At 42.7% G+C, this 20,298-nt stretch overlaps 2 protein-coding genes across 9 annotated transcripts in view; both read right to left on the reverse strand.

Moving 5' to 3' along the window:
* The window catches only part of trim36 (tripartite motif containing 36), a 29,516-nt gene extending 25,441 nt beyond the window's left edge, over positions 1–4,075 (reverse strand). For 4 of the 8 annotated variants that reach the window (XM_031856262.1, XM_031856259.1, XM_031856261.1 and 1 more), the window contains exon 1: positions 3,645–4,075. In XM_031856262.1, coding sequence (XP_031712122.1) covers positions 3,645–3,707 — 63 coding nt within the window. In that variant the 5' untranslated portion in view covers positions 3,708–4,075. The other 4 variants (XM_031856265.1, XM_031856260.1, XM_031856263.1 and 1 more) reach the window with 3 other exon arrangements.
* A 2,735-nt stretch (positions 4,076–6,810) lies between these two features.
* On the reverse strand, positions 6,811–20,220 carry pggt1b (protein geranylgeranyltransferase type I, beta subunit). Its single transcript, XM_031856656.1, has 9 exons — positions 20,074–20,220; positions 19,511–19,629; positions 18,029–18,093; positions 17,020–17,171; positions 16,479–16,611; positions 15,039–15,084; positions 13,367–13,551; positions 12,483–12,591; positions 6,811–10,445 (listed from the first exon to the last, which is right to left on the reverse strand). The coding sequence occupies exons 1-9, from the start codon at positions 20,199–20,201 to the stop codon at positions 10,279–10,281; spliced, it is 1,104 nt and encodes a 367-aa protein (XP_031712516.1). The 5' UTR covers positions 20,202–20,220; the 3' UTR covers positions 6,811–10,278.
* Positions 20,221–20,298: the final 78 nt, after the last annotated feature.

A 20,298-nucleotide genomic window follows, 5' to 3' on the forward strand; every position in this document is an offset into this window, starting at 1 on the left:
TCTTACAAAGCCCGGTCACTTTGCATGCACAGCAGAGACGCTACGGGCTGTTAAACAATGACGGGACGAATGAAAAACGCTTCTTTTCAATCATAAAGTCTCTCTTCTCGCACTTACCGGAGTTGTGCTGCTACGCCGCTTCTCTGCAGACATGGTGAGCAAGATGAAACCTAACAAGCCTGCGTGAGTAAAACAACACCTTATCCGGAGGGGTTCGTTTTTTTGTTTTTTTTTGGTTCGGTCTAAACACAAACTTCTCGGACGCCAGCAGAAGATGCCGACAGCGACGGTCTGAGTGAATTTAAATAGAGTGACGCTGCGGTGAATCAGCAGCCAATTCACTGCAGCAGTGCACGCGGGCGGGCCGACACATTGGAGGGGGCGGAGAGAGACGAGGGGGCTGGATCTCCAGCGGAACGAATGGTGCCTTCATGTGCTGCTCGTAAATTTGATCAATTAATCAATCCGACTTGTCCCTAGTCGGTACTATTTTGCATGTTTACTTTGCATTATCTTCCTCGTTTCAATCAGAGTGGATGAGATGAGATAAAATAGGTAATGTTACAGTGTGATTTGAGTTCAAACATGCTCATTATGGCAACGCTAACACGCAGATGTTTAATTTACACTAAACAGAAAACACAACTGAGGCGTCTTAGGTTTTGCAGGTTATGAAGCAAAGTATTGATCAAATACACATTTGACCTGATGATGGCGCTGGTAGGAACATGAAGGGAAGTTATTACATGTCATTCTGAGGCCAACAATAACATCTGTACCAACTTGTGTCTAGATGTTAAGTGTAAACCATGACCTAATTGTGGCACAAGATGAAAAGTCAGGGATCAGCAAAGTCAATCAGCAAAGTCAGCAAGATTCATCCTCTAGAGAACATGAATGTCCGTGCAATACATCAAATAGTTGTTGAGATATTTCAGTCTGGACCAAAGTGATGTACTGACCAGTATTGCTCCGCATAAACTTAAATAGACCTGCTATATCTGTTATATACAAAACGAACCACGAACTGAAACAAAAATACTTGCAAATGTAAAAAGACAAGGACAGAAATTGACATGAGGGAATGGAATTGGGTGGTGGGGAAAGTGTCTCGTGTCTGCAGACGTCAGCAGCACAAAATATCATTATTGCACTGGTAGCAGTGAAAACAGTGTGTGTTTTACACAGAGGTGCTGGAGGTTTGCGGTGGGATTGGCTTTTACTCCATTAGCTTAGTCTATACATCAGTCCGTATATCAGTATACTTAATTAAAACAAAAGCTCTCAAGTTCCACACAACATCTTGCTTAGTGTTTTTATAAAAGGCTAACTGGGTTTCAGAGTCTCCGGTCTGACAATATAGGCTCCAGTGTTCTGCCATCATAGAAGGTTTCTGAAAGGGGCCCATCTATAACTTCTCCTATAACTTTACAATCAATTGTAAACTAATGTCAGGCTCCCTTTCATAGTTTCAGGTGTTTTATGATCTGCTAACCGCTTGCTGCAGTGGATATTGATGAGGTCTGCAGTTCATTATATTGTACATAAGGGCCCTATAGCAGGTCAACAGGGTTTTGGTTCAAGAACAAAATGGACATGTAACATGTAAAACGTTTTTTGGGAGGAAGCTGCGATGTCTTTCGGGAGAAATAGACAACGCTGTGCAGCAGCACCGAATGATGTGGATGAAATGTTTGAATTAATACGAGCCAAAGTGTGCACAGTCACTGAAGGCACTGCAGCATCTTTAGGACTGTTGAGTCATTCACTTTTCAAACAGCGTTTGTTGGCAGCAAACCATACAGACAGCAGCTCCACAGTATCGGAATCACTGGAGGTATAACAGAGGTTCATCTATGTGTACAACTCTATCTACTTCCTGCTACAGCAGTGTTTAACCTGAATGTTCTGTGTGCAGCACGTAGGGACCTATTGGACCCATGGGAGTCAAAACAAGGGAGAAAGGATGCTATAACCTCCTAATGGCTCTATGAAATTCTGCATCATTTTCAAAGTATGTTATTTATTTTCATTCTCAGGCCAAAAGATTCAATTGTGAAAACTTTATGTACATGTACTCCACAGACTATGTATCTCTGGCTCAAATCCACTGAATATATATTAATGTTTCACACGGCTATTATGTCACTGATTTATCAGCAAATAGGTGGAACTAAAAATGATCTTTAAGGGAATATAATGTCTGTGGACAGTCTCTTGTGCTGTTGTATATTTTGTTACTGTGGCCTAAAAGAGACCCAATAACATTTCTTTCACAACCACTATTATACAGTATATTGTGTTTATATTTGCTCATCATCTACATTTTTGCTTATTAGCTCTGATTATTTGGCACCACAGAGATAATAGTAAACCTTGTTGTCCACTGTGCAAGACCAGCCTGATTCCATTTTAAACTGAATTCAGTAACTGTATCATGGCCATTCAATTGCATGCAGTCTGCTCTTTGTTTCTTCATTTAACACATGAAACACAGCTCATGCATGGATGAATGTCACAGATTGTGTGAGCAGGAGATGCATTTCAACACATTGTGTCAGTCTGAAATGGGTAAAGACCCCCCTCCCTGTGCACATACACACCTCAGTAACCCAGTGCCCCGTCTCACCACACAGCTGCTGCCAAGTGTCCCACATATTGACAGGAGCCCGTGATCTGCCTGCAGCAGCTAACTACCAACACACTCGGCGACTGAAGCCTCTAATTAAGCTCTTTACGTTCATGTTTTCCCCCCTCTAAGAATAGAAGGCTATGCCTTCAAGCCACCAGGCCTTGACATATATAATAGAATAGAATAGAGATGTAGGTCTATCTATAGCCTATGAAATTCTTTAACAGAAAAGGGTCAGATCTTCTTTCAATGTGAGAATAGAGTTATGGGGGTTTATCGCAGCTTAATAATGTATTACAAAACAGTTAAACAGGGCAGGCTAAAATATACAATTATATAAAGACTTTTGAACTGCATAGTGTTGCCATTAATATAGGTTTGCACACAGCTGACATATTTCACAGGGATACAATATAGAATGCAGTATACAGAAGAGGATAGATAGATATAGATAGTCAGTCAGACAGATAGACAGATAGATAAGACTACATTCACAGACTATGTAATTAATAGAACAGATTATAGACTAGTACTACTCATTACAATAGGAACATAGTAGAATACAACTATTGGGGTATTACATTATTTAATATTATTATATTAACATATCTTAATATGACTATATTACTATAATGTAATTGAACTAAATAGGTATTAGTATTAGTAAAGAGGCACACACGTGAAATCGTGTTACACAGACATAGAATAGAATAGGTGTGGGTAGGCTATTCAATCAATAAAAAACATAGCATTAATACCTCATATAATGTTACAATATCTGCACTGAGTAAAATATATAGTGTGTTATCAATGAATATAGTGTTGGAACTGATAAGATAAAAAAAAAAACGAAAAGAATAGAACATAATAGAATAGAATAGGCAGTAGTCTGGTTTTTTTTTTTTTCCCCTGACAGCTCCGCAGGCCGGCCCGGCGCCGCTGATGTCGGAAGCATGATGACAGACATGCTGGTGGTGTCAGAAGGACCGTAAATCATCCGGAGGACACTCACCTCGCCCCGCTCGATCCGCTCCACGATGCTGGCGAACTCCGTCATGTCCTCAGAGTCCGACATGGCTACAGATGATGGTGGCTGTTACAGCGCACAGACCGGTCAGCAAACAGGGACGTATTGAAAATGTAGAAAAACCACACACACACACACACACACACACACACACACACACACACAGAGCAGCTGCGGCTTAAACAAACACGATCAAAAGCTCCACAGCTTCACAGGGAAGGTGAGACAACACCAAGATAGAAGAGCCGCTCCTCAGACCGCAACATCATCACCACCATCCTCTCTCCGCCCTCCCTCGCTGTCTGTCCGTAGAGTCTACAGTAGCCTGTACATGCGCCGGCTGCAAGAAACCAGTTTTATTTTAGTTAGCCTCATCTTGGAGGGAAAACCCCGCCCCCGTCTCCTCGGTATAGGCTCCACTGTACCGTCTCCCTCCTTCTCTCTCTACATCATCCCTCAGCGCCGATGTCCCCGCTCACAGAGCTCTTTGTGATCCTCGCGCTCTGTCATACATCAATCCGTTTTTATCACTTGTAAATAATCATGATAATCTCAGATTGAAGATTAAAAGGGCGGGGGGGTCTCAAATCGGTCAGTGCCGCATTCTGTCAAATTGGGCATTTACGCATGGCTGGCAGCGCGCTCAAGTGTGCATATCTTGCTTTATATGGGCCGATTTCTGCTCATTGCGACCCAAATATGTGACTGCAGCTCGTGAGTCTCGTAGCAGTATTTGGGCGGATTGATTATATCGTGAAAGACTCCAATAGAGACCTATATTTCACGCACGAGCCGGAATGTGAGGCGACTGTTGTGCGAGGCCGGATTAAGTTTTTTTATCAATTTTGTTTTTTTCAGGCAATGCCACTTGTTCCGCGTCACCAGATGGCCGCATGGCTTCATGCAGACATATTCCACCCCATTGAGCATGTGCGGGGGGCACAACCGGGCAGACTGCACTGACGGAGCAAACGGTGCATGACAAAACTAATAACTCATCTACTAACTGACCACTGTTTCCAAAAGCACTGATGTAATCACGGTTTACTGCAGTGGAGCAATTTGGTTTCATTTTGGAAAAAGCTGTCATCCATATGGTGAGATGGGAAATCTTAAAACGACCGTTATTACATCTAAGGAATCTCATCCTGCATGTGTAAACGTGTTATAAATGGTTGCATATGGATTTCATGCTTTATACATCAGTTATAAATCATCAATAAGAACCAGTCTTGGGTTGCCAGGTTGTGTCTGCATGCTAGCAGCTCTGTGAGGCTCTACTTTTAACATGCTGATGTTTCCCATGAGATCCTCATGGCGGCACTATTGGGGAAAGGTCAGGAGATTACCAAAGTGATTAGGATTCATCATCTGGGAACCAAGAATGTTGTTACCAAATTCCATGAACAAGCCTGTCCTTGAAAACAACTCAACCCTGTATAAAGGCTGCCTCACTATAAACATATCAGTTGGCTAACAGGTCAAGTGCAGCATCTACAGTGGTGGTATGCATGTCTTTTATGGCCTCTTCAGTTGACTCTTGGGGCAAAGATGAGAGCAGTGCTCGTGAGTACGTGTGTGTGGAGATGACACTTGACTGCCCCATAAAAAAAAGCCACATAACTGACCCACAGTGTCCTCCACGGAAATGATTAATCAATCAAATGTATTGATTGGTGTGTTTCACGAAGCAGAATTGATTCAAGTTAAATAACTACAGAGCAAGCACGCTGTCGCGTATGCACATACGTCCACCCAGGGGCGTGTGGATCATTGAAAATGAGTCATTCCTGTCACATGATGCAAACGGTAAACAGTGTTTGTACTGTATATACAGCTCCACTCAAGTCAATCATGATAGCATCAGTTTTCTCTGCAGTGAACGGCAGAACATCGGAGTCATCAATGTTTACTAAACCAGATTTTAAACTTGAGCTTTCTTCAGCCTCACCTACTTGGTGGCAATATAAGGCTACATGTCTCGTAGGGAAGTCTGGTGCCACCCAGGTGCAAGTTGTCTGTTGAACAGGGGACCGTATAACCACAGCTGTGGCTGGCTGTCATGGGAGCATCTCCTGAGAGTTGTAATCTGGGTTGGGCTGTATTCATTGTGGAAGAAAAAGACATTTCAAACCTTATTCCTGTTTTTTAATTGGTTCCTAAACTTTAAAAAACATAAAATGTGTGATCAACTACCGTTTAAATGTTTATCAACCTTTACATTCAGATTAGATACAAGTACCACTAGGCCACATTTGCCTGTATCTGATTACCTCATCAGTGAAGTCTGACTGTGCTATGCTTCTCCCAAGTGGGACTCTGTGTGTGTTTGCATGTGTATCCTGTATCCAGCAGAACTCCCCTTCCCCCAATGCTTTTAATTAGGTCTTAGTCACTGACCTAGCAAAGAAATGATTTTTTTAAAAAAAGAAAAAAAAAGACTGTGCTGCTCTTATACTCATCCACGTAGGAAGAAAAATGAAAAGCCATTGTGGCAAATTAGGAAAAACCGCTGGCCAGTTGTCATCTTTGAAGTTAAAAATAGAGCAACAGTTTTGAGTCATCCAGCCACAGAGTCTACTGTGGAAGGAAATACAGACCATGTCTTTACTACAAAAACTAAAGTGTTGTAGGTAATCATACAACACTCTTATTTTGTTTTTCCTGAAGGACAGAAAAAGTCCCCCTCAGCGTATACTTGCATCGTAAAGGTACATAGGAAAGGAAAACCCATCCTAAGCCTGAAAGAAATGCTATGTTAGAGATGGATGGAATATCAGATTTCTGACCAGTAAAGGTAACAATGTCAGCCTCTGATATTTATCCTAGCTTTCATCAGAACATAAAACCCCTTTCTCCAAATAGTCATAATGAATGACTTAGCAGGAGCTGTTCTAAAAGGACACATAGGGGGCCAAACGGTCAAGATCTTATGGCTCAACTGAATATTGGGGATATTCACATGTGATTTCCAGAGGCAAACCCTCTCTTAGCCCCCCCCCCCCCAGGACAAAATGTCACCTATGCACATGACATCACAAACTAGTGAATTACTGTGAAATCTTTGGTGGCACATTCATGCTCTCGAAGGCTTCAAGTCTCGATACTGAACGCAATCCTGAGATCTCGCACTGAAACCAGAACAATTGTAAAAGTTAGTAGGTGTTTTTATTCATCATAAATACAGTATGCACCACCAAGCTAGATCCAAATCATTGTCCTCAAATTCAAAGCTGAAGTAGTAGAACGCATCACATATCAACATTTGCATATCCGACTCCTCTCACCGTCCCACTGATGTAGCTGTAAACATTGGTTGCAAAATAGAAGTCACATATTTATAGACATTTACATATTTATCTACACCCAATCTCTCTACAAAGCATAGAAAAAATAAATTCCATTACATTATTCATTATTACATTATGTATATTAGTGGATAGAGCAAGGATTCACGGTCGACTACGTGTGGCCATTTTGGCTGCGTCTCAAAAGTCTTTCACAATCCTCTGAACGCAGCTTTCACTGCAGCCATTTTAAAAGAGAGAAGCCTCGCCCCCTCTTTACATGCTGCGGGGCCGAGAGCAGCGGGTGCACTGTGATGGAGCAAAAAGGAGACACAATACAACAACTGCTGAGACGCAGTAAGTGGCATATCATCCATCCTCTTTTAAGGTCGGGGTAAGCATTTACGGGTCTCAATGAAGTCCTCCCTCCTTCTGGAAAGACACTATCGATCAGACACGAAGGGACAAAGTCAGATTCTGGAGAAACGATCTCCGCCACTCAGCTTATGTTTGACTGGATGAGTGAACTCTACAAAAGATGGGAGGAGGAAAAAACTGTTTACAGAGTACGTGCTCCATTCCCTAGGGTTTTAGAAACACCTTTCCTCCATCCCCTCCAGCAGAGACTTGTTAATTCAGCGCCCGTCTTGGTAATAAACAGCCGAGCTAAGCCCAATTTAAGCATGCTGTGCATGTAGCGAAATCTGAAAAAGGGAAGAAGAGAGCATTCAGAATGCGGTGACCCAAAACAATGCTACATGAGGCACATTTCAGAGTCGGGTTCGAGATAGTGGTGGAGCCATGTGACTGAACCCAGCAGCCGAAGGAGGAAGTAGAGCAGTGAAAGCTGAGACATGGCCGCTCCCTTTCAGTGCAGTTTGTGTTTCAGGACCCAACAGATTTAGGACACATCATAACTAAGTTACACAAAAAGATTGATACCAGAATATTATATGGTCAATAATTCAGAAGCTATTTTTATTGAGCTTGTTTTGTAACATTATTTGTGTATCTGAGGCTCAATTCATTAGGTGCAATGAAAGACACAGCTCGCCTTTCCCAAAAGTGAAAATATCTTATGTTAACGAACAAAATGTTTCTAAAAATACAAAAAAAATGGCAAGAGTAACTGCAGCAAAGCTCATTGACTTTGGCCAAACAGCAACATCAAACAATACAGCAACATCAAGCAATAGCGTGTGCACCAAAATAAGGCTGTACAACACTGGGGGGGGTTGTTTGGGCTCAGAGAGGAGATTCCAGCCTCCGACAGTTCACTGTTAATAATAGATGGGTCAGATTATTTATTTATTCACCTCTCCTCCTATCTCCTTTCCCCCGTCTGCCTGCTCTGTTTCTAAGTCTGGGGAAAAAAAAAAAAAAAAAAGGCAACTTGTCGAGGAAGGAGACGAGGCCAAGTAGCACAACTTCATTTTAGACGGTGGAAGGAAAAACCAAAGAGGCGATGTATATTTTAGGTATCCAGTCAGAACTGGTGCTGAACACAGCAGACTCCCGCAGTAGACATGTTGCAGACGAGGCGCTGTATTTCTGACCTGCTGTGACATTGTCCCCTCCTCACCCATCATGGTCTCAGGGAGCAGGTGCTGGTCTTATAATGGATGGGGCGTGGCTTCAGCAGGGGGGGCTGGAGGAACCTGTGAAGCTGGAAATGTCGCTTTGTGGGAATCAGAGCAGTCATGTGATGGAGAAGGCAAGCAGCTGAACCCAGAATCTGTCACCATTTTAGGATCTTTTTAGGATTTAAAAATGATACATTTCCAACATGTAGCTGAGCTCAAGAGCAAGAAGGCTGGAAGGTCCATCGCGAGATGCAGGTGGCAATTTAGGACTCGAAGGAATGCGTGGTGTTGGTGAACAGTTGCTTCTGTAACCGGACTCTCTGAGGCACATTCTGCTCATGTGCACTGTTCTTTGTTTTTGCCCTGCGTCCTTTTCTGTTCTGAAAATAAGATATCAATTCCCAGCGCTGTTCAAAAGAATACATCTCCCCCCAAGTCACGATGCCACCGTCTCATCTTCCATTGATTTCAGGCTGGCTAGTGCCTTACAGGGAGCATGGAGGCTGGTGAAGGAGGGTAGCCCGGATCAGTTCAGGGTTCAGGAGTCGGGCGATGCTGAAATTGAAAGCTACTACCTTGTAGGAAAGACGGGATTATGCCCTTTCTTTAGGCCCAATCGGTTTTTCTATAAGCCTCTTGAAAATTGCCGAATGTTATTTCTTTAAATCTTTTTTCTACTAGTTTTTTGATTTCTTTCTTTCATCATCGATTTGCCTGCTGGGGCGGTTGTTGGCTGCCCAAGCAGATCTATGATCATTTACATCTCTTGGGATCACTAAACAGAGCCTGTAGTGGTGGAACTGCAGGGACCTGAAGTGAGCTTTCCCTGCCAGGCTGCTCATCACCTTTGGGACCGGAGAGCTGGAGGCTTTGAAGAGGTTCAAGAGCAACGTGAGGATGGAGATGTTCGAGGAGCAGAGAGGCAAAAAAAAAAAATACTGTATCAGGAGAACAGGGCCTTGGGGTGTTTCTTCGTCTGAGGATGTAAGGTTGGTAAATCTAAAAGAAAGCCTCCATCGGGCTCATACTGGTTTGTAAACAAAAATGAGGAACTCATTCACGACATCTTTGCAATACACATGGACACTATACAGCGATGGCAAACGCGTATAATCTACTCGATTCACAAGACAATTGCACCAGCCCACTCAAAACCTTTCAGCTACCGAAGCCACCAGTTACTGCAGAACCATTTAAAGAGACAGCCCTCCTCAGGGTCTCAGTGACTAACATTTACTCCGTGGATGTGTCACATGTCCGTGGGAAGCAGTCAGTTCATCCTTGGCTCGGAAGGTTTACAGCAGATTGGGTTGGTTTACTATGAGGAGGAGCAGGAAGGCTCCCAAACTGCATTTTAAAAAAAAGTACGCGAAATTGAGGCATCTGAGGCATCTCCAGTGACTCAAATTTGACTTTCTGGCACATAATTTCATCACCACAAACCACAATGCACAATGTTATTTACTACAGTCTAATCATAAAAGGCAGCAAAAAAAAAAAGAAAAAGTGTGGCATATATTGCTTAACACAAAAGTCACTGTAGATGGACTTAAAATGAGCTCCCCTAAGTTACTACTGTGTAACTGGGGACTTAACAACCTTCCTGATTGCTGTAATTAAGAGGTCTCATAGATGGGTGGCCAAACGTCTTCAAGACACAGCAAAAGTCCAATTGCCTTTGACCGACTAGGGTTAGATGTTCCTGATTACTGAACCTGTTCAGAAACAGAGCGGTGGATCTTCCTGCTGTCAGTGCTGTCTGCTACAGCTGCCGGCGCCGTCCCTCCATGTCTGCTGCAGCTGCTGGACGTGCTGAAAGGCTCTCTGGGTGATGTTAAGAGCTGGGTGGACCTTCCTCAAACCGGGCTCCCCGATCAGAGACAAACCACACAGCCCTAAGTAGGCATGTAGAGGGTCTGGTGGAAAGGAAACGGAGAAAAGGGGGGGGGGGGGAAGAAATGGGGAGCATAGTGAGGGGTGGAAGAGTGAGAGAAAGGAGGGAAACTAGGTCAGAGATGGTAACGTGCATCACAGCAGAAGCACCTGCATGTGACAGGGCCTGAGTCGTGATCGGAGCTAAGAAGACGACAGTGTTTGTCACCTCACTCCTCGTGACCGATGCCGAATCAATAAACAATAACCTCATTTCACATGAAAGATGACATTGTGCAGAAGCATTGTTTTTGGCTGTACTGCTCAGAAGACGTAAATAATGCATATAGGTCGGCCCCGTGGCCCTTTACCTCCTCTGGGACCAGAGTAAAAGCTGCACAGGCCAGTTAATGGACCAGTAATTGAATTATAATTAAGTGACAGATGATTGGGCACAGACATCAGAATCAATCAAAGCAACATTAGCAGCATCAACCAGGACTCAAACTCAAGGTTGTATGGAAGAGGAACAACGTCAGCATTAGTCCAAGGTTTAAAGAATAAGGACATCTTTCAATTTAGATTTATATATTCACAAATTGTGATAAAGGGCAACTGTATAAAAAAAAACGGCATGTAATAATGTACAGCTTGTACAAAGTAAGTAAATTAGACAACTGAAGTTTGCAGAACATTAAGGTAAGACCACGATATCAGTACACAGAGTCGGTGAATGCTGTAATTGAATTATTTCCCAGCTGTACTTCAGAGTAATGGCCACGAGAATATCAAGCTTTAAAAACACGCACAACTTCATAGTTGGATTAACAGAGTCAACCAGTACAGAGGAGGAGGCTGTCTGATAACAGTAATGGGATAGTGCCCCTTTGTCCCTTTTTTTTTGCCACTTGGGGGGCAGCGGGAAACAACTTGCAAACACAATGTTGACAGATCATCATCACCTTTTAAGTCGATATGGTGAACTTTTTAGCTTATTTTCACATCCAACAATTAAAATGTTCACTCGTTTGGAGTTGGCTTTGTTTAAGTGCTCCTCTATGTTCATCAACTGGCCACAAACTGGACTCTTTCAAGAGCAATGGCAGCAGCAAATTATTATAATATTTGGATCTGTGCTCCGCCTCTTGTGCAATGAAAAGAGCCGTGGATCCGTTTCTCAGGTTCATGACAACAGATGCTTTCACTGGGACTCAATTCAATCAATTTGGGGTGAAATTATTTTTAATTGTTATTAATAACCACTGTGTCGCTACATAATACCGACTGTTCCTAACATGAAACATCAGGCTGATGATGATGACGACCTGATGTCTTCTTGAGGAGCACCTGTGCACTGAACAAAGTAGTCTGAAATGTTTGCTATATTTGGTCCGGTCCTGCTTAAACACACAGAACCCTCCTTTGTTCTCCGTTATTGTTACATTCCAGTCTTCCCAGACCAGATCCTGCACTGTTCAAGTACATGCAAGTCCAATGCTATCTGTACCCATGCTGCTCCCTTTTATTTCCTAATCTTCTCTTTTGTTCAGTAACATTTACGAGGCTTTGTCAATACAGCCCGTGTCTCGCCTCATTGTTTCTTCCAGCCTGTTTCCTGTAATGTGATCTCTCGATCTCTTACGTCCTCGAGCTACTTATGAACAATCGCCTCATCAATTACACATTACAAGGGCGAGTAAGAACACACACACACACACAAGCATGTGCACCATTGACGTTTAGGGTTACAAGAGCTTTTCCATTGATCTCAAGTAAAACTGCCGACCACAACTCCACCCTGACCTCTCTGCACCTGTGGAGGGCCGGGTACAAACTGTTCAGCCCAAAGAGACAACAAGAAAAGAAACTGCTTAGTTCCATTATCATATTGTCCCCGACGAGAGATCTTTGAAGCTACTGAGAAATAAAAGAGCAACACCATGTTGGACAGCAACCCCTTTATAGTCTCCATTTGTGTTTCCACCACATTAAATCCCTCCAGTCTACTCCTCCAGGTTTATTCTATCCGTTGACGGCTAGATGTCACTGTAATAGCAACCTGTGCAAGTCAGAGCATCTACCTGGATGGCTGTCGGGCCACTTGGCGAATCCTCCCACCAACCGGTCCTGTGTAGACAGGATGAAGCTCCTGTTCTTGTCAAAGTTTGTATACTGGAACACGTCTAAGAGCTGGGAGAGCAGGGAGGGAGGGGGAAAACCGTGAGAGATGAAGAAGGGATGAAGAGAGAAGTTTTACAAAAAGAATAACTAGTCAAATAAATCCAATAAATTCTGAGATTTGTTGGGTATTTTCAACTGGCTGTTTCTGGTAGTTAAAATACATTTTGTATTTGTAGAGTGAGATCATGCTCGTATCATTGCATTTGATTTAAATTAGGTGGATTACTGCAATCTCCATCTACAGACACTAGCGAAGAAAAAAAAATCAGGCCTTAATGTTGATCATACAGCACTTTTACCAAATATATTGTTTGAGCATTTGTTCCCTCTGGCACAGTTTTGACCCAGAAATTCACAGCTTTCCTGCAACGTGTTTGCTTATGTGTGTGTGTTTGCTTATGTGCGTGTGTGTGCGCGTGTGGTTGTATGCCTGGCTTACTCATAGCTAGCTGCAGTTAGGCTCACAGTTTTCTTGACCATGTACCTCTGGCAAAGTTATGACCCAAATGCTGAGCGGTTTGCACACAAGTTGTTTTTGGGGTGTGTGTGTGTGTGTGTGTGTGTGTGTGTGTGTGTGTGTGTGTGTGTGTGTGAGAGAGAGAGAGAGAGATTAACCCAGTTGTTTTGACAGTGTGAGTATATACTGTGCTTTTTAAAAAAGGCCTCATGTCTCTTCTCTCTCGTGAGAAAATGGTGAAAGAGGTCTGAGGTGAAATACTTAAATACACTGAACATGTTACTGCCTGCAGGAGTGTGTACGTGCGTCTGATACACCGGTCCGTACCTCTAGCGTAGCTCCCACCCAAAAGGAGTAGCATGTGTCTACAGGTTTGTTGGGGCGACCGTGGAAGCCGCTCTGCTGCCTCATGACACACCAGCGCCGGATCTGGTCCAGCTCCCGCTGACTCAGTGCCTCTTCCAGTCGACCCATTAGACACAGAGAGGCTATGGCGCAGTACGTCCAGCCACCTAGACACACAGACGGGCAGGTGCATGACACACAGACAGTGGATTAGGACGATTCAGTACACAAATGAATCCCATTAATTGGACATGTTTTGATGACAGACAACTGGGTGATTACAGGGCACTGCAGTAAAAACAGAGGGCGTGTCTGTGTGTGGGCTATTGTACTGTAAATGGCTGCCTATTTATACGTTATCTGCACAATAATGGAAAACTTGCAACTGATAAATGAATGCAGTCATTACAGCTCGAGTCATACAAGCATGAGTGTGTTCATCGATTGATGACGATGGCTATCCATCCCTTTCTACAACCCAACTGTCAGCTGCTTTCATGATTGTCAAGCCTTTAACTCGTCACCACCATCCCAGGCTGCTTATCTGCGTTTGTTTGTGTGCTCATGTGTGATGGGAGAGAAACACGGGGAAGGCGGGTCGAACTGTTTTGAGTCAGGGGTGTAGATCTGCCGACGTGCAACACTCGCCTCTAATCAAAACGCGTCTCGCTGACTATCTGCTGGAGGCGCAGGAAGATGGTTCGGAGGGCATGAATCTGAATCAAAGGAGGAATCCAGAACTATTCATTCTAACAGTAGGTTTTGGGACGACCGGAACGTGAATATTTTCCTTCAGAAAACAAGAGAGCATAGCCTAAAGATGAAGAAAACGCTGGGAATAGAGAGGAAGCAGTGAGATAAAAGCCAACCACACTGAACACGTGGAGGAAATTATTTTATTACCGTGGCACATAGTTCTTGTAATACCACGTTTCACGTATTGAGCTACACAGTGGCCTAAAACATAATCATCTACAGAAGAGTCTGTGGAAACAGTGCGGGAGGTCTTGGCGCTGAACAAACGCACACTTCAAGGATGGATGGGTAATGGGCATCTGCTGTCTATCTCTACTGATGTGTAATCAGCCCTCAGACAGAGAGCTGGCTCCGCCGAGTCTCAATGAAGACTGTAATCACACAAGTTGAATTCATCACAAGGAGGGAAATTACCCAGATGCACGAGGATCAGCGCCTTCAAACTGTTTGATTTAGATGCAGATTGAATTTATGAAATGTGTCTATGAAGGTGACGATGGATATGCTCCAAGCAGTGCTCTTAAGTAAGTGTGTGTGTGTGTAGGATGAAGGCCTTTGTGTCAGAATAATACGGTTTAATTTGAGTGTGGGGGGGGGTGAGAGGATTAATGAGGACAATGTATTCTACAGAGATGGATTTTAATGGCTAATCCTTTAAACCAGTTACTCCCATCAGCCACTTTCATGCCCTCTACTACTACACCGCCAACGCACCCACAAACCGTTTGATCCGACATGAACCCTGATGATTTTTGTTTAAATCGGGGGGCTGCCAAATACACGCGTACCCTCCTTTCTGACTCACTAGATCACCCACGGATGTGCGTTCAGCTTTCAAACTGACATTGTTTTGACATCCGTAATTAAGTATAGGTCATTACACGATGATCGTACTCACCATGTGACTCCCGCCCAGCTCCCTGACCAAACCCACTGTCGTATGACTGTGAAGAGGAAAATGAAGAGCCATTCAATTACATGCAATATTTCATCAGTCACAAAAGGCTAATGTGAGCCTGGCAGAAGACGCTGAGCTGCTTAGATTTATTCCATGTGTTCGTTCACACTCAACCGATCTTTTAAAAGCATTAAATAGTGAGGCATTGATTTAAAGGCGTCACCACGAAAAACAAAAGCCAACATGCCTTCCCGGCTGCTTGAACCGGCTTTGTAGACTGCTGAGCGGCTCAAATGTGATGCGTCATTCTCAAAATGAGAATTACTCACACGTATTTCTTCAGTCTTTCATTTGACTCAAAATGTTTAAAAGGCTGCGCAAGAAGTGGTAATAGTCTTAGATGGGTTTTACTTGTATTTCAGTCTAAACAGACTTTTTTTCATGCAACAAAGCGGCTAGAAATGAGCACGCTCCATGAACTAGTTTTGGGACTCCACGAGAGGACCTGGTTATTATTAAGGAATAAGGTCTCATCCACCTGCAAAAGTTCAGCACTTTAAAACAACACTATTTTTCTCTGAAACTGTGTTTCAAAGCAATGTTTCTGACAAACAACTGCCGATCATAAGCAGTGTTTCCCACTAACATACACAAGTTCAACAACAGATGGTCACTTGGGAAAATAACAAGGTTGAGTCCGTGTCCGTCTGGTCCGATCAGATGAACCATAACAATAAGGTTGGTAAACGGACACCTGGCGCCATCCAAATATAATACGTGTGGCTGGTAAATCTGGTGTTTAAGGGATTTTCAATGCAAAACCAGCGATCATCTGCTGACTTCTGTATACTTACAGTCACCAACAACTAACTTGCATTGCCACAGACATTTGGGAATTTACCCACCAGCCAGTGGATAAATATACCTCTTCAGACATGAATCACAGCTATCTGTTAACTAATTAACAGAGCATTCCCTCCCTCCCTCTCTTCCTCTCGTCTGTATGAGAAAGATATAAAAGTCATACACACCCTGCCAACAATAAAGACACACTCTTGTGTTAAATGTCTTAAACTGAAACCAAGCTGAAGTTTGGAGGTGAATGGGTACAAGAGACTGAGATGACGGGCATGAACACAAGACCTCACACAGACCGCATTGATGTGTCGAACCCACGTCTGATACTAACGCCGAGGCTAAAGAAAGGGTTGAGTTACACATCAGTCAATCTGACAAGGATATCACACAGGAGACACATCATAAAATTCAAACATGTTGCTCCCTGTGAGGTGAAAGAAACCCTCTGGTACAGCTTTTAAACCATGATTATCCCCATTAGAGTGTAGAGACACTGCTTTGAATGCTGCAGAACAGAGGTTGCACTTCCTTATTCTCCCCACAGTCTAATGCCTCGTTCCATGTTTTTTAACATCTACTCACCAAACTTCCTCTGATGTACTCAATGGCCTTTTGGATGTCCATGCCTGACCAGTCATCCAGGATGTAACAGATACTGGCGGCACAGTAGATAAACCGTATGTCATTTTCACTTCCCTCTGGCACTGCGTAGAAACTGGAAGCAAGAAGACACAGAGAGAGAGCGACACAAACGGTCGAAAATGAGCTGAATGTCTATGTTCCGAATTTGCAGCATTTAAGTCCTGTCTTGTTATAAAAAGACCTGTCAGCTGAAACTGCTAAAGGGTTAACTCAGATATACTTATGTGGGAAGATAGTGTTATCTGCCAGACAAGTTATACACGATGTGTGTGTGTGTGTGCGCGTGTGTGTGTGTGTGTGTGTACAAAGCAACTACTGTTGTAGGACCAAGCGTGAGTTGATGTCAGTCCACATTAAGACTGCTAGTGTTCACATGACCTTAGGCATATTTGAGTCAGAGTGAAAGTGCCAGCGTAGATCATGGTGGAAAAATATGCAAATGTGTGCGTTTGTAAGTGAGCGAGTGTGTGTCTACACCGACCTGCCGTCCTCCAGCTGCAGAGCTCTGAGACCAGCCAGACAGGCCTGTTTGTTCACCCGGCTCAGGTCATCTCCGAGTATTAGCAGCGAGCACAGCCCAGTGTAGGTCATGGCTACATGGCCACTGTCATATGGATGGAGCACACCTGGACCCTTAAGAGAAAATATCAAAATTAGATATTATTCATACAACGGAGAAAGAAAACAAATCAAGGGATTATAGTAGGAGAAAAAGAAGCAGTTCAAAAACAATGAAGACTATTTTTGCTATCTACAGACAGCTCAAATGGACCTTTTTGGGGAAATGACTCAGGCTGGCAATGCCATTACATCCATTACTATGTCTCCATGGGGATAGATAAGTGAGGCTAAATGTGACAAACACATCCAACACAATGACTGGTAATAATACAGCTGCTGAGATGATGGGGATACAACTGGAAATGGCCCAGAGCCACTGATATAAAACAACAGATTGGTACAATAACGACTACAATACCCAAGATTTTTAGTTTTTTTCTCTTATTCAAAAAAAGACATGTTCCTACTTAAGTTGTTGATATGAATAATGACAATAAACATTCCATTAATATCCCCGTTTACATGCAGCCCTCAAAATGACATTCTTACAAAGTTTTACACCAGTGGTGGACTTGTTTGACCATGTGAACTCAGCCTTCCTCTTCCATTCCTTTAAGCGTTGGTGCTCCTAAAACCTGAATGTATCGGCACTTAATACACGTCTTAATGGGAAAATGCTTCATTTGGAATAAGGCCGTTTACATAAAACTGTATCAAATTCAGAACACCGCCATATGTGGAATATTAGCGTGTACATAAACATAGTCAATGATTGAAATGGGCTAAATATTTTGAGAAGGTTTGATGCAAATGAAAAAATAGACAAAAGGGTGTGATCTTTAGACTATTACATTACATTTTACATACAAGATACAATGTCTGGTGAAACTTGGGATGAGGAGTAAAAACAGTGTGGGGCAAGGCAGTACCTTAGTGCTATAAGGAATTCCAATATGAGACGATCCGCGAAAACCACAACGACTAAAGTTAGCTTCTGGAAGAGAGCAACAGGAGAAGAGAAGATGTAAGAAATGATGATGTGCTGGTAAACAACAGAAGCCTTTTACTCTCTTTCACTGTCTCACAAAGCAGGTCTCAATCTGTCCATATTGACCCTCCAGAAGGTGCTGCAAAGATGCTCCGCTAGCTAAAAATAAAGTGTACTGCTGCCATCTACAGGCCATGGGAGGAACATTGAATACAGCAGAACCTAATTAACAAAATGTCATCAGGAAAGTAAACTAAATGCATCAACATATGTCAACCCAAGAACTCTGAGAACAATATTTTAAAATGTGTCACACATCATAATGACTATTTCTGACTGAAATGGTTAACAATACATGGATCATGTTGCACTACATGATAAGAAGTGCCACGATCACTTATTCTTAAATGTGTATTAAAGCCAGAACATCTCGACAATATGTTTGTATTTTCAGTAGACTAATGTTGAAAACTGCTAACCACATTCTGGAAAATGGTTCCTACAACAGCATCAGGGACAGAAATGACACATTAGGAAATCTCAAGTGCCCCCCGAGCTGTATTTTCAGCTAATGACAGAAAAACAGCCAGACACCAAACATATGGCGGCAGCAAAAATTAGACCAATCAAACACGGCTATCCAGACATGCTTTCTGTTGAATAATGAACTAACTGGGCATCAAAACAGATGGCACAGAGATGATTGTTAGAGACAGAAAAAAAATCATTAAATATTTAAAGACCAACTTTCCCTGATGAACAGAGGTATGGTTGGAACAGGTGAGGAAGACCTGTGAAGGCAAACTCCCAAAAATATGAAATATTTGACAGAATCAGAAGTTTGAGTACTCTGAAGTTGTCTTCCCTCCATAACAGAACCATAGACACATAGACACACACATTCCATGACATTATTGAATAATTTACTTCAAATATTTTTAGAAAATGCATGACGTGAACCTGTTTATGGTTGTGTTTTTCTTGAAAAACCACATCCCACCGACAGCGTCTGCTCACCGATGAAGAGCATTGGTCCTGTACCTTTACTAAGCTAGCTCTGTACCACTAGTATCCATTCCTCAAGGAAGTTTCTGCTAGAATGCCTCTATTTTATGTCTTTCTCAAAAGCTGAATCAATACGGGAATGCATTGTCAATAGTGTCAGAAAAATCCCAAATCATTAATTTGTCCAATAAGGCTCTCATGAAGTCCTGTGTGGAGGTGATAACGCTCCATTCAACTCATTAATGATTTAGTTAAAGACCTTTTGATTTACTGCTCCGTGTGAACCATTGTTACATTGTTCGTATTGGCAGTGAATACTTGTAGTGCAAACCTTTTTTTTTATTTTTTTATAATTCACTTTTTTAAACTTATCTTATTTACAGTCAGGTGTGAACACGTGAGAAGATGCGAGACTTACGGTCCTCTGTGGGCATAACCTGTAGCGAGTAGATCCACTCGATCATGGTATTCCTATCGATCACATCCAGAGCGTCCAGCACATCGAGACCCGACAGGGCAAAAAATATGATCGTTAACCTGGAAAGAAAGCAGATAGCAATCTAATTCAAAAGCTACAAATAAATAGCCTAATAGGCCAACAATCAACGTTAGCTGTTGGTTTAGATCAGCTTTTATTGGAGCTATTTGTTAAGTTTAGAGATGAAGAACCTGCTCATCTTACACATTAACGTTACATTTTGCTTGACGTTCACTTTCAAATGAGCTTTATTCCTACGAGAATAACCTTCTGACGTTGTCTAATTAGCTTCACAGGGTGTCGTGCAGTTAGTTTCATGTTTTACTGACGTTACAGCCCATCTGTCATAACTTCACTGCCATTGCTGATGTCAGCGAGCCCGCTAAGCTAACTGGCACTAGCCTTCATTCAAAACGGTTGAACCACAGCTAGCTTGAATGCTAGTCAAGTTCTTCAGCAAAACACATGAACTAAAGCGACGTTTTTCACTCCAGTAAATGTACCTGGTTGTCTCCAGCGAGGCGTATCTCTCAGGTAACACCTGAAGTGTTCTCTGGAAGAATCGTACATGTCTATCTCTTAAAAAGTCTATTTGCTCAAATTCTTCAAACTGGCTCTCCTCTTCCGCCATCTTTGCATCCGCACCTATGAGGAATCTTTTCCGGTACGTTTGTTTTTCAGAATAAAAGCTTATACTACAAAGCAGTGTACAGAAAGGGCAGTTCAGA

The sequence above is a fragment of the Anarrhichthys ocellatus genome, unplaced genomic scaffold (assembly GCF_004355925.1).
Source record: "Anarrhichthys ocellatus isolate YVR2014 unplaced genomic scaffold, GSC_Weel_1.0 scaffold17, whole genome shotgun sequence".
NCBI lineage: Eukaryota > Metazoa > Chordata > Actinopteri > Perciformes > Anarhichadidae > Anarrhichthys > Anarrhichthys ocellatus.